The sequence below is a fragment of the Nelumbo nucifera genome, chromosome 1 (assembly GCF_055504915.1).
Source record: "Nelumbo nucifera cultivar China Antique chromosome 1, China Antique-T2T, whole genome shotgun sequence".
NCBI lineage: Eukaryota > Viridiplantae > Streptophyta > Magnoliopsida > Proteales > Nelumbonaceae > Nelumbo > Nelumbo nucifera.
Genome location: NC_142649.1, coordinates 79225380 through 79239772, shown reverse-complemented (window position 1 = coordinate 79239772; position 14393 = coordinate 79225380). Strand labels below are relative to the sequence as shown.

The window sequence follows — 14393 nt, the reverse complement described above, 5'->3', positions numbered from 1 at the left end:
GAGCTTTGCTGAAATAAGCATGAGTTGCCCCTTCTGCACCAGAACGACCCCCACTCCGACACCCGATGCATCACACTCTATCTCAAAGGGTTGAGAGAAATCCGAAAGAGTGAGGACTGGAGGGCTAGAGACTTGAAGGGATGAGAGATCCATCCTATGGACGCTCAAAAGATTGCGGAATAAGGGGCGAATTTCAAAAATTTTTCTCTCCCTTCAACTGGGAATCGTATTCCCCATTTAGAAAATCATATTTTCAAGGATCAATTCTGAACCATAAACTGAACCAGATCTGAACCAAAAAGGAGTGGGAAGGATTATACCTGATACGGAGAAGTAATATCTCCCAATGAAGGTGTTCACGCCCAAGGAAGGATCCAAAGACTGCTCCCACTGAAGATGGCGCAGTGCAGGTGGAGCAGAATCAGCAGTGTTCTTCTCCAAGAACTCTAACCTTCGCAAGAATCAGCAAGATGGTACGTGAGCACAGCTTCCTTTCAATCCTTTCTCAAAGGACTGATGTCAGGATCCAATCTTGACTTCTCCCACAAGTGGAGATCGAACTGGCAAACAAGGCGGCAAGAACAGGGAGGCGGCAAGAGAGTATTTGCAGGGAGCAGAATTCACTCTTCTTGATTTCAGCACTAAAGAAAACCTGATGATCTGTGTGTTTTAGGCTGCCGCCCCCTTTTTCTTTTATAATCTTAAAGGGATCAGCTCCTAATCGGATTAGGAGTTGCTAATCCAAATCACATATGGGTTAGAAGTCCCTTTAAGTGATAAGGGATAATCCTTATCTTATCTGGAGATCAGATCAGCCATCTCCTAATCTGATTAGGAGGTTTCCAGATCTAAATCTTATTTAGATCTTGGACTCTCTAAGTGGATAGGGTCTAAGCCCAATCCTATTAGCTGGTCCACTTCAGATTTCGCCCCTTTATTAACTAAATAAACAACCCAGTTCGAAATGGGCTTTAGGCCCATTAAGCTTATGTGCTCACTTAACCCTCTTAACTGCTGCCCAGTTGGGCTTCCTTGTATGGCGTGGGACCCAAGCATTGATCTACACATCAACCACATGGGTTCGGCCCAGCCTTTGTTACAAGGCTTGGCCGAATACACTGTTAAAGACAGTGCACCCCCTGAAAACCCATCAAATGGGCTTTAGGGGCCCAACACTTACCTTAAGAGGTCCCTGGGCCAAGCCACCTTGTAACACCCAGGGACTGTGGGCAGATGCAAGATTAGCCCATCAGGTATTATCCTCAATGGTCTTACACTTAACCTCTCAGCCCATAATGATCATACACTGCCCGACAAGAGAGGACCTCTCCCTCGGCTGCAAGGAACAGTGTTGCACTCTCCACTTATGTGGATCCCGGGAATTAAAACTTTCTTGCAAACATTTTAGAAACCATAATATATACACTTTTATATCCCATATAATATATTTGCAAAACAAATCTCAACGGTTGAAATCGGCTGCCGGCAATCTTGGTTTCCATCAGTGAGAGTGCATCCCTGATCATTACCTTTGTCCGACAAAGGGGCTGATCCTGTCACTATGATCACCCACTCAGATGAATTCTCAGACTGTCCCAACATACCCAGGTTTTGACCCCCGCTAAGGATCTCACTGATTGGTACATCAAAGATAGCCCAATCCGACACCTAGTGCAGTATCATAATCGAGTCTAGGGGTCGGGTGTAACTTTCCAGTTTTGCCCATCAATCTCCAAGGTCCAGGGCAACACTGGAAATCTGGTCCAGTTCAAAGATTCAATTAATCCTACACTGTATGTATCTGGCAGCTGAGACAGGCCACCCCAACCGACTTGGTGGCACCACAGTGTCAGCCTTGTCAGGATAGGTCTCCCCAGACCGACCCACCGGCTGTGAACATTCTAAACTAACACGAGTCTCATTAAGTGTCCAGTTTAAGGGTATTACACAGAAACATGCCAAGGGGACATGAATCAAATATGTATCTTTATTCATTTACAATAAACTCATAAAGTACATCATTCTGATTGAAGCTAAGGGCATACAAAACTGTCTAACAAAACTGCTGTCTTTAAGTCTTCAAAGGCCCGTTGGGCATCATCAGCCCACCCAAACGAATCCTTCTTTAACAGGCGTGTTAGAGGGGCGGCCATAAGCCCATACCCCTTAATGAAGCGCCTATAATAACCGGTAAGCCCAAGAAAACCCCTGAGAGCCTTTACAGTGGTGGGCTTGGGTCAATTTTGGATGGCACCTATCTTTTCTGGGTCTGCCATGACCTGGCCTGCAGCAACCACATGGCCTAAGTACCGAATCTGTCTTTGTCCAAAGGAGCACTTTGCCAATTTGGCATGCAACTGGTGCTCTCTCAGATGTTTCATATGGGTGCCCCAATCCTTGCTGTAAACCAAGATGTCATCGAAAAATACCAGAATAAATTGCCTTAAGAAAGGCCTGAAGATGTCATTCATGAGGGCCTGAAAGGTGGAGGGGGCATTGGTAAGACCAAACGGCATAACCAGAAACTCATAGTGGCCATCGTGGGTCCTAAAGGCTGTCTTGTGGATATCAGCCTGGTGAACCCGAATCTGATGATACCTGGACCGCAGGTCCAGTTTGGAGAACACTTGTGCTTCCCCTAACTCGTCCAGTAGTTCGTCAATGAGAGGTATTGGGAACTTGTCCTTCACTGTAATCTGGTTCAGGGCCCGGTAATCTACGCAAAACCGCCAACTACCATCTTTCTTCTTCACTAGGAGTACGGGGGATGAAAATGGGCTGGTGCTGGTTTGTATATGCTCATTGTCCAGTAGCTCTTTTACTGCCTTCTCAATTTCCAGCTTTTGGAAATAAGGGTATCTATATGGCCTCACATTGGCTGGTTTGGATTCGGGTAAGAGGGGTATCTGATGGTCATGGGCCCGGGGTGGAGGTAACTGGTTCGGTTCCTTGAATATGTCACCAAACTGATCGAGGATCGATCTTAGGCTCTGGTGTTGGGCTTCAGTAGGTTGGTCACAGTCCTAATTGTTTAAAATCGGAACTGTGGGCCAAATGCCCAAATGCATAAACAAGGGCTGTCCAGTATCCTTGGAGGCCCGTATTATAGAGGCTAAGGTATCACCTCGGGGACTAGGGGGCCGCACCCCCTGCAAATGGCGGGTCTGTCCATTTTGGCAAAAATTCATTGTCATTCTGGCCCAATCACACAGCGCAGGACCTAGGCCACGTAACCAATGGATTCCCAAAATGATATCAGCCCCCAAGAATTCCAATGGGTGAAGATCTACCACGAAATTATGGCCCTGTACGAGGATCCTTTCCTTCTTACATACACCATCACATAACATCTGATTCCCATTAGCCACATGGATTGAAAAGAGAGGAGTGGGGTGTATAGTCATACCTAGTTGCTTTGCCAAACGGCAAGTGATGAAATTCAAAGTAGAGCCACTGTCAATCAAAACCGTCACAGATCGGCCACCCAATCTTCCTTCTACTCGCATGGACTGAAGAGGGTTGAGGCCCATGAGAGCGTGTAGAGAGATCTCGGCTCCAACCGATTCTGGTTCGCCTGATATCAGCTCACAGTCTTCGAGGTGCTCTGGTTCTGTCCCCTCCGGTTCTCCCTCTGTTTGAAGGAGAAATACTCGTTGGACCCGGCACTTATGGCCCGGCCCAAACTTATCATCACAGTTGTAACAAAGGCCCTTCTCGCGTTGGGCTTGCATCTCAGCCCACGAGAGGCGCTTGAAAGGCACAGTGGGCTTGGGCAAAATGGGCTTCTGTGGATCCCCAACTTGTTTTTGGGGTTGCTGTTCGGCCCGCTGGAGAGCCCTCACATTCGGATAGGATGGCTTGCTAGTCCTGCGCATGCTATCAATCAAGCGAGCCATGCCCACCGCTGCCATGACTGTTGCTGGTTGAAGAGCTCTCACTTCCAGGCAGATGTCTTCTCTAAGACCTCCCACAAAACACCCAACCAAGGCCTTCTCCGGCCATCCGTGTACTCTGGTCGCCATTCTTTCAAACTCGAGCTGGTAGTCTGCTACTGTCCCCGTCTGTTTTAATCGAGTGAGAAGTTCGTCATAATCCACGAATGTCGTCGGCCCAAAACGGATGCACAGAGCTTCCGTGAACTCCGCCCAAGCTACCTGAGGATGGGTTTGTCGATACCATTGAAGCTAGAGAATAGCGTCTCCTTCAAGGTGAATGGAGGCGATGGCGACGCGCTGGTGTGCAAGGGTTTCATGGTGCTCGAAGAATCTCTCTGCTCTGAAGATTCAAGGAATGGGATCTCCACCGGAATAGTTGGGAAAATTGATTTTAGTAACCTTTCCGGCGGGGTAACCCCCAGTTCCCTGGCTTCCGGAAATAGAGGCGTCGACCCCTGTTGGCTGACTGGTCTCGCCGGACTGTTGTTGGGAGGCGAGGTTAGAGATGACCACCTTGAGATCTCTGAGTTCGTTCAGTACTTGGTGGAACCCAATCTCAAGTTGGTCGACTCTGTCTTCCATGGTAGAGGATCTTGTCTGCGGCATAGCTAGTCTACAACCTTGCTCTGATACCAACTTGGTTAGATACCGCTCACCTCGGAAGCCCCTTCGAGGGTGGCTTAACCTCCTGAAACAGAAAATGGGGAGGAAGAAGAGAAGGGAAGGTAGGAAAAGAGGGATGCAGTGAAAGAGAAAAACAGGGGATATTCATTCATTCCTTCTTTAAAAGAGTAGGGCCTTATATATCTGGCCTACAGGTGTAATCATAGAGGGAATATCCTCTGGTTGGCAGAATAACTAATTGATAACTAACTCTGGGAAATATCATGGAGGGAATATCTTCTGTCGACAGAATCACCCTCTCTGTGTGTAACTAATTTTGAGGCTCTGTTGCCTGTCCCTGAGGCTCTGTCGCCTGTCCTTTCTGCTTCCTTGAGTACTGCTGATGGGTAGTGGCCTGCTCCACTCCCTGTGTTGGGTTAGGGGAAGGTATTTGGGTCCCAACACTCCTACACCAGTTCGATGTTAAAAATGCTATTTTGAATGGAGAACTGCATGAAGAGGTCTATATGTCTCTACCTCCCGGAGTGTATGGGAAAGAAATGAAAGGCAAGGTGTGTAAACTACACAAATCTATTTATGGTCTCAAACAATCTCCTCAGGCTTGGTTTGAGAGATTTTGGGCTGCTCTTGTCTTTTTTGGCTACATTCAAACACAATCTGATCATACACTGTTCTTGAAGAGAAATGACTCTCTGGTGACCTTCTTGATTGTTTATGCTGATGATATTGTGGTCACGGGTAATGACATTGAAGAGACTAGTAAACTAAAAGCATTTCTCAACTCTGAATTTGAAATCAAAGATTTGGGAGATCTTCGGTATTTCCTAGGCATTGAAGTTGCTCGATCTAAGGATGGTATATTCATATCTCAGCGCAAATATGTCCTTGATCTTCTTGCTGAAACTGGTAAACTTGGAGCTAAACCCATCTCCACTCCCATTGATCCTAATCATAAGCTTTTTGCCACAGATGGTGAACTTTTGTCTGATAAGGGAGTATTTCAGAGACTGCTTGGGAAGTTGTTATACCTTTGCATGACTCGGCCAGATATTTCCTATGCAGTCAGTGTTATCAGTCAGTTTATGCATTCTCCCAGAGATACTCATCTAGCTGCTGCAGAAAGGGTTCTATGCTACTTGAAAGGTACTCCAGGGAAAGGTATTCTATTTGCTAAGCATGGTCACATGAAGCTAGAAGCCTTTACTGATGCAGATTGGGCAGGATGTATTGATGACATAAGGTCCACCTATGGTTATTGTGCTCTGGTACTGGGAATATTGTGTCTTGGAGGAGTAAGAAACAATCAGTAGTTGCTAGATCCTCAACTGAAGCAGAATACAGGGCAATGGCTCATGGTGTGTCAGAATTACTATGGCTACGATCCCTTCTAGAGGAATTGGGGGTGGACTACGAGAAACCAATGATGCTCTATTGTGACAACCAAGTTGCTATCAACATTGCACATAATCCTGTTCAACATGACAGAACTAAGCACATTGAGGTTGATAGGCATTTCATAAGGGAAAGAGTCTCTTCAGGAGAAGTTTGTTTACCATTTATCACATCAGAAGAGCAACTGGCTGATATCTTGACCAAGGGAGTTCCCAGGGGGAAATTGACACACTATATAAGCAAGCTGGGCATGATTGGCATCTATGCTCAGCTTGAGGGGGAGTGTAAAGAGACTGGGCCGAATGGGCCCTAACAGCCTTTCGTGTGATATCCTTTATTTTATCTTTTATTTTATATTGATGGGCCTCACTTAATGGGCCTGTTATTTGTTCTTATTTTATTTTCTTTATGTAACTGCCAAGCTGGCCGCCCACTTAAGGGTATACTTGTCATCATCAATTTTTTAGAGATTAATAAAATAGGGTTTGAAGAGAAGGTTGATTAATTCGACTTCTTCTTCTCTTACCTCTTCTCTTCGCCATCTTCCTCTCTCATACAGTTATTCAGATCTGTTCTATTCTGCTAATCACCAAGTTTAATCTTGATATTAGAGGACTGATTTACATCTAAACCCAGTCCAGAAGTTGAACCGTTTTCCCTTCTGAGTCAATGGGTCGGCGGTTTAACTACCCAGCGAATGGGTCAACCTACAATGACATCAATATAAAAAATTAATAAAAAAATAATACTGCAAAAAATCTAGCATCTGGCTGAAAGAGTCAAACGGGTTAATGGTTCAACCATTCAGGTTGACAGGTCATTGAGTGAGTCAACAGGTTTTTGTAGTAGATTCAACAATATGATTTTGATGAACAAAATTAACAGCAAAAGTAAAAAAATAACCTTTTAGAACTACACCTAGACCTAGCTTTATAATTTAATTTTATTTTTACTTACAAAATCTATTTGGTTCATGTGCTTATGCAATTTTCTCTTATATATTTATTTCTATTTCCATAATGTAATTACTTAAAATACAGGTATCAAACAATATTCATCATGAAGAGTCCATGCAGGTATACATCCATAGTAATGAATAAGTGATATATCAGTTTTCTACTCTACAAAACAACTGTTTAGGTTTTAGCCTGATTTGCATTCTCTTGGTTTCCTGTCTTGGACTGCAGAGACGAGGTGCTGCAGCAGTTGATGTGCGATCTGAGGTCAGATTACTGAGCCTGTAATCCATTGTTTATATTCTCTTATTACCTTGGTCCAAGAGTTCTACAAACTTTGTCAAGCTGGTTTTTGTTTGGTCAATCTCCTAGCACTGGTGTGCTTTCGTAAAATCCACAATGATCTTTGTATAGTCTGCATATATGGTCTGTGAATATAAGATCCTCTTGTTCATGTATGAGTGCATATCAACACTTTGGATGTGCAAACCGCAAACTTAGAAGTAGGAGATGTTCTAAAATGTAACCAAGTTCTCTATGCACTAGTAAAATTATGTGATAGACTGATGGTTATGATTTACCACCACCACCGGTTCCAAACAATAGACTTGAGCTTTTACTTATTATATACCTATGCTATATTATTAGGAGGAGAAACTACTTTGCTTTTTTTCTATAAGTATGGGTATCACTTGTTTTTCTAGAGAACAATGCATTTCTCGATTTCCAAATCTACACTTTGGCATGAAAATATTTTAGTACTAAAGATAAGTTGTTTCAACCATAAGGAGGTTTTTAGCAATTTGGAATCCCTAACCTTATTATGTACTGTTGTAGGCTTGCAACACATGCTTACTTCTACTCTTTCCTGGAGAAAGGCTAGAAATTTCTCAAAGTTGGACGTTTTTCTCCTGCTCTGTTTATCTAGAATTCCAGATATATTTTTTTTTTGATCAATAACATCAATTCCATTAAATTAAGAGAATAGAGGGAAAGGAATACAAAGGGAGATAAAATAACTTAGCTCCCCCAAAAATCAGAAAACTCAGGGAAAGCAAAGAAAATTAAAAACTAGCCCATAAAACAACCTCCCTATTCACTCCTTGCTTGGCCAACCCATCTGCAAATGAGTTGGCACTCCTCTTCACCCAGCTGTACTGAATCTCTATGTCCCTACCCAGCCATAAGAACTGTTTTTTCTCATTGTAAAAGTTCCACAAACCACTATCCCCTGTCTTCAACCAATTAACCACCACCTTCGAGTCACCTTCCAGAATCAAACGGCTAATATTTAGATCTTTTGCTCTTCGAATTCCTTCAAGCGCTGCAAGGATCTCAGCCCTAAGAGAGTCACCTTCTCCAATAGGGCCAGAGAATAAAGCAGTAACAACCCCTTCCTCATTCTTGAATACTCCAATCCCAGAGGGCCCTGGATTCCTTACATTGCTGCCGTCAAAATTCAGCTTTAAAAAGCCCGAGGGGGGAGGGGACCAGAACAGACAAAGAGTCCTCTTGCATCTTGCAGTGAAAGCAATCTCTTTCCAGTTTCTTAGCAAGTCATCCATAGGACAATCTGAAAACAACTCCAAAGATTTTAGCCAGTGGACCGCTCTTATAAGGATTCGATCTAACAAATCTTCCAAAGTTTTTTCCTTGTCAGAAAATATACGTGAGTTTCTTTCTTCCCACAAAGACCAGCAAACCGCTGCCCTAATACACTTCCACATAGTCTTCCCTCACTTCCTAGGCCAACTGAAAAAAGATGGGGAAAACAAACCTTGGACAGTCTCCGGAGGATACCAAGAACACCCAAAACGGGAGATAACCCACTCCCAAACAGATTTAGCAACCTTACAAGAGACCATGAGGTGGTAGCCAGATTCCCCATCAGCTTTACAAAGAGCACATCTATTAGGAAGTAGACAATAGTTGGGTCTCTTTCTTTGGAGTAAGTCTAAAGTGTTGATTCTTTCCAGGAAAATTTCCTAACAAAAAAACCCCACCCGAGGAGGAATAGGTCTGCTTCAAATTTCCTTAACTGGAAAGGACAACCCCAGGGGGGTAGGAGGCTGAGTTAAAGTTTCAAAGAAAGAAGCACAAGAAAAGGTACCAGAGCTAGAAAGGGTCCAAAATCTGGTGTCTTCCTTAGTAGGGTTTAGGAAGACACCCTCAAGGGAGGCTAGCAGAGCTACCAGGCTATCCAAGTCCGTATCCCTAATTGCCCTACGCAGGCCAAGGTTCCAACCAAAGCCCGAAGTGGAAGCTGAAGGGACTAAGAAAAAAGAAATGGGTTTATTTTTCAAGTCTAGAAGAGCATACAAGGAAGGAAACTTGTCTTTCAGAGGAGAATCCTCGACCCAAAGATGTTCCCTAGAAAAATATTCGGTTGCCTGAGTTTAGACCATACCTGATCCAAGGGGAGAAAACTGGAAGCAGATTGTGGATGGATTTCCAAGGAGAAGCAGCTGAAGCCCTTGCCAAGATTCTAGGATCCCAGCCATTGTCTTCCAGCCCATGAATGCTAGCCACAATCTTAGTCCACAATTTATCCCTTTCCAAAGAGAACCTCCACAACCACTTCCCCAGAAGAGCCATGTTCCTTTTCTTGAAATTACCAATCCCTAGACCTCCTATTGATTTACACCTAGAGACCACCTCCCAACTCACCCTATGATCTCTCTTCTCCTCTCCAGGCTCTCATAGAAAGTTCCTTATTAATTTTTCCAAAAGATTTGAAACCTTTGAGGGGATCTTAAACACTGACAGAAAGTAAACATGAAGGTTAGCTAGGGTAGATCTAATGAGAGAGACTATTCCACCTAAAGAAAGATAACTCCTCTTCTAGGCTGCTAGCCTCTTCTCAAACCTCTCCACTACCGGAGCCCAAAAGTTGACACTCTTAGGATTATCTCCTAAAGGGAGGCCCAAGTAAGTCAGGGGCCAATCTGTAATAGCACAACCTAGCTCATTTGCAGATTCCCTTAGGTCTCTTTCGTTCACATTCACTCCCGCCACACAATTCTTGTCGAAGTTTACCTTGAGGTTAGATATCTACTCAAAAAGTTGTATTGTCAACTTTAGATTCCAGATCCAACTGAGGTTCCCTCCTTCACAGAAAAGGATAGTATCATCTGCAAACTGTAGAAGAGTTAAGGGAACCTCCTCCCTTCCTACTCTCCACCCTCTTATCAGATTCCTCGAGTCTGCTCTATGGATCAATCGCCGAAACACATCAACAATAAGGGTGAAAAGAAAAGGGGAAAGAGGATCTCCTTGTCTTAGACCTCTCAACGCCGGAAAGAAGTCAACCACAGTCCCGTTCACCAGGATAGAATAATGGCAAGTCCTAACATAGCCCCAAATCCACTTGCACCACTTGCACCACTTGTCACCAAAACCAAAACTCCTCAACACCTCCATCAAGAATGACCAATCGACCAAGTTGAAAGCCTTCTCCAGATCCAATTTGCAGACACTCCCTTCTTTGACTTTCTAAAGCTCTCCAAGCTCTCATTTGCAATGAGGATCTGGTCGGTGATCTGTCTTTCCTCCACAAAAGCACTTTGGTTGGGTGCAATAATAGAGGGGAGCACCTTCTTTATCCTGAGAGACAGCACCTTATACAAGCTAGTCACCAGACTAATAGGTCTAAAATCTTTTGGTTGAGAGGCATCTTTCTTCTTTGGGACTAAGGCAATGAAAGTTGAGTTCAATCCCGGGTTTATTACACCCCTCCTGTGGAACTCCTCAAAGTTAGAAGCAAGATCATTCTCCAAGATATCCCAGCAATCCTGGTAAAAGGCCATTGTGAACCCATCTGGACCCGGAGTTTTTGTCCTATCCATAGAGAAAACTGCTTCCTTTACCTCCTCCATATCGAATCTTTTTTCTAGCCACTCTCTCTTCTCTGCACTTAAGAGTCGGCCAATCCAAACCCTCCAACCACACTCTCTCATTCATAGGCCTTCTAAAAATAGATTTGAAGTGATTTACTAGGGCCTCTGCAATTTCAGCCGGGTGAGACAAAACTGCTCCATCAACTTCCAAGTTAGAGATGTAATTCTTCTTTCTCCTTCCATTTGCCACTGAATGGAAGAACCTTGTGTTTCTGTCTCCCTCCCTTAGCCACTTACACCTAGATTTTTGCCTCCAACTGATTTCCTCCTTGATCAGGATGTCCTCCAACTTCCTCCTTAAAGCCCATCTCAACTTCCTTACTTCCTCTCCAAAGGGGCCTCTCTCTTCCTTCAGGTCCAAATCCTCAATTTGCTCCACCAGAACTTGCTTCGTCTCTTCTAATCTTCCAAATTCCAGCCTATTTCACTCCTTTAATTGAGATTTTAGGTATTGGAGTTTCTTGTGGAACCTCATTCCCTCCCAATCAACTACTGGATTCGCTTGCTCCCACCACTCTCTGATTTTCTCAGTGAAACCCGGATGAGACAACCACATATTTTCAAACATGAAAGGGGTAGACCCTACTCCTCTTAATTCCTCATTGACCAAAACTATTGGCCAGTGGTCTGAAGTGAGTCTAGGGAGAGCCCTAGAAGTAATGTTGCCTCAATGATCCTCCCAATCTGTTGAGAACAAAAATCTGTCCAACTAAGAGCAAATTGGCTGGGATTGAAGGTTGGACCAAGTGAAGTTATTTTTTAGGAAAGGAAGTTCTTTGAGATTAAAAGAGTCCACAAATTGGTTGAACTTTCTCATACTTGTTGTCACTCTCTGTCTGGGTTGTTGGTTTCCTCCATAAATCTCACTACATTAAAGTCCCCTCCCACACACCAGGGTCCATCCCAAAGGCCTCTAATGTCACTTAGTTCTTCCCATTATTTCTCCCTTTGCCTATAGTCATTGGGGCCATACACATTTGTTAGTACCCATTCATACCCATCGGCCACTTGTTTGAACTTCAGGGAGACAGAGTGATCTCCAATTAGCTCCTCCACACTTAAGAGAATCTCTTCTTTCCACAAGGTCACAATCCCTCCCGAGGAACCCCACGAAGGAGCAACCACCCACTTAATACCTCTAGAACTCCACACACTCCTTGCCCAGCTGCAATCAAAATCCATTCCTTTGGACTCCCGAAGCATAACCACATCTGGATTGAATTTCTTAATTACTTCTTTGATTGTTGCTCTCTTCCTAAAGCTGCCCAACCCCCTCACATTCCAACTTAGGATTCTCATTGTAAACTAAAGGCTTTAACCCTAAGATCTCCAAGAACTATTTAGACCATTTTCTTCTATTCCCTTTCACTTCGAACTTCTTGTCCCCCTCAAAATCTTTTTTTAATCTCTCCACTTCACTCAGCCTTCTAAACTTCATCTTGCTGTCCTCTTTATTTTGCATGTAGGCTTTTAGGTCATTCGGGTTCTTCAGCTTGCACCCCAACTTTTTCACAAACTCTACAATTGACTCTTCCCCAAAAGTTTCCTCTTTCCCTAAAGAAGCACTCTCCTCACTCCTAGGAAGCTTCTTGTTCCTTCTCACTTTACCTCCAACCCTGGCTGTCCCCTCCAGGCTCCCTCTCTGCAAATCCTTCCTTTCCACTTCACCCAAGAGGCTTTCTAAGATTTTTCTAATTATTGCCTCTCTGCAAGATTCCTCACCCACTTCCCCCCCTTGTAGACTCATTGTGGCTTTCAGACCAAGGGCTTCCGACTCTTGGTTGGGAAGAGAATCTGGTACAAGAGATACAGAGCGCTCATCAGTATCCAAAACTGAATTGACAGAGTTGAGGGATTTACCTGAGGTAGAGAAGTGAGGAGAGAGCAAGGCGAAGGAGAGGTAGTCACTTTCTTTTTTGGGAAAACAAAGCACTCTGTCTCCTAGAGATGGGGGAGGGAAATCCCTGTCGCTGTATCAACACAAAGACCCCTTTCTGTACCCAAGTATGTACCTCTCTGTGAAGTACCCTTGTTCTGCTCTGAGAAAACCTGAGCAACGTCCAGGTATTATAAACGTGTAATTTGTTGATAGGAACACTTTTTTAAGATGTATATCATGAAGTCATTATTTTACTAAATATCTTGCTTTTTATCAAGAGCAATAAGGACTCCAGGTCTCCTGCACTTCTTCCCTCCACTTTTCTCCCACATTTCCATTCAGGCTGTGATAGATGTCCCATGAGTCCCATAGGACATGTAAAGGAACACTTAAGTCACAGATGAATGGAAGTGCTGGAGATCTGAACTCATATGTAAACGACATGAATGCCATACTTCTTTAGTAAGAGCTAAGAGGTTCTTTGTGTTTGAGATCTGGTTGAGCAGATAAGGAGGCAATCAACCTCGGAGCTTCAAATCTTCGGGCAGCGGTGGGACCATGCTATCAGAGAAGACAAGGACTGGGTTGATCCCTTTCAAAGAAGCTGAAGAGATCCGGTTGAGCAGATAAGGAGGCAATCAACCTCGGAGCTTCAAATCTACGGGCAGCGGTGGGACCAAGCTATCAGAGAAGACAAGGACTGGGTTGATATCCCTTTCAAAGAAGCTGAAGAGATCTTGACCCCCAAGAATCGCTAACTTGAGTAGGTCTACTGATTGATTTTTTACTTTTTTCGTCACTATCCTTTCTCATGTTATTTTCCTCCTTTTTTTAGTAATTTTTGGGAGGGGTTCTCATATTTGTTGTTGTTCAGTATTTTCAGGATTCTCTGGGTCCTCCATAATTGATTTCATTATTTGACTTGCCCTTGGTTCATATCCTTTTCTTCTAGTAATCAAGGAAGCATGATTGAATTTCCAGTATAGTCTACGAACTTAAATCAAGTTCCATGAGAAGGCTTTAGAATGGTTTTGGCATAACTGATTGTCTGATTTCAACTGTGATGGTGCGAATCAAAATACAGGGACCAGGAGTTCATTAAGCTAGTCCAAAGCTGATGGTTGTTTTTTGTTGTCTTGTTATAAGAAGGGCTCTATTGGTGTCTTGAACAGAGAGATTCGAAATTCGAAACCAACATGATTTTTTAGTCACCATGACAGAAGCAACCTGCAAAAGGAAGCCAAGAACTGTTGGACCGAAAGTTGAAAGATGGCAAAGGCAGAGGAGGGGCCCTCCCTCAATATACCAAAATTTTATTAATTTTAATATCAGTACTTGCCTCGACCTAACGCCTTTTTCATAATCATACGAGACGGAATCTGCTACCCAACAGCCGTGCATACGGAATATGTTTCGTACTTGAAATGGAATTGATTCTATATGTGCGGCTGTAGCGTCTTGTGGTAGCAGATCCCGACGCTTTTTCGTACAGAGTACAGTCTTTCTCGATTTGCATTTGCACAATTGCATTGCCCCAGCCCCTCACTCACCCGCTGCTGTATACTTGAGGTTCATGAAGTAAATTTCTATTCTCTAACATGCCCCATCACAAAGCCTATCAAACTTGAATCATGAATAAGCACCACTTGTACATACTTCGTTCTGAAAGTTATTCAAATAAGCTTTGATATCATGCTTAACCTGTTACGTG

General features: G+C 43.7%; 1 protein-coding gene across 12 annotated transcripts in view; it reads left to right on the top strand.

Moving 5' to 3' along the window:
• Positions 1 to 13665, top strand: part of LOC104605639 (uncharacterized) — a 30266-nt gene extending 16601 nt beyond the window's left edge. For 8 of the 12 annotated variants that reach the window (XM_088886752.1, XM_088886751.1, XM_088886745.1 and 5 more), the window contains 3 exons: positions 6992 to 7027; positions 7139 to 7174; positions 13189 to 13665. In XM_088886752.1, the coding sequence (XP_088742878.1) occupies positions 6992 to 7027; positions 7139 to 7174; positions 13189 to 13290 (174 nt within the window). In that variant the 3' untranslated portion in view covers positions 13291 to 13665. The remainder of the gene's footprint in view (positions 1 to 6991; positions 7028 to 7138; positions 7175 to 13188) is intronic. The other 4 variants (XR_016070802.1, XR_016070805.1, XR_016070798.1 and 1 more) reach the window with 3 other exon arrangements.
• Positions 13666 to 14393: the final 728 nt, after the last annotated feature.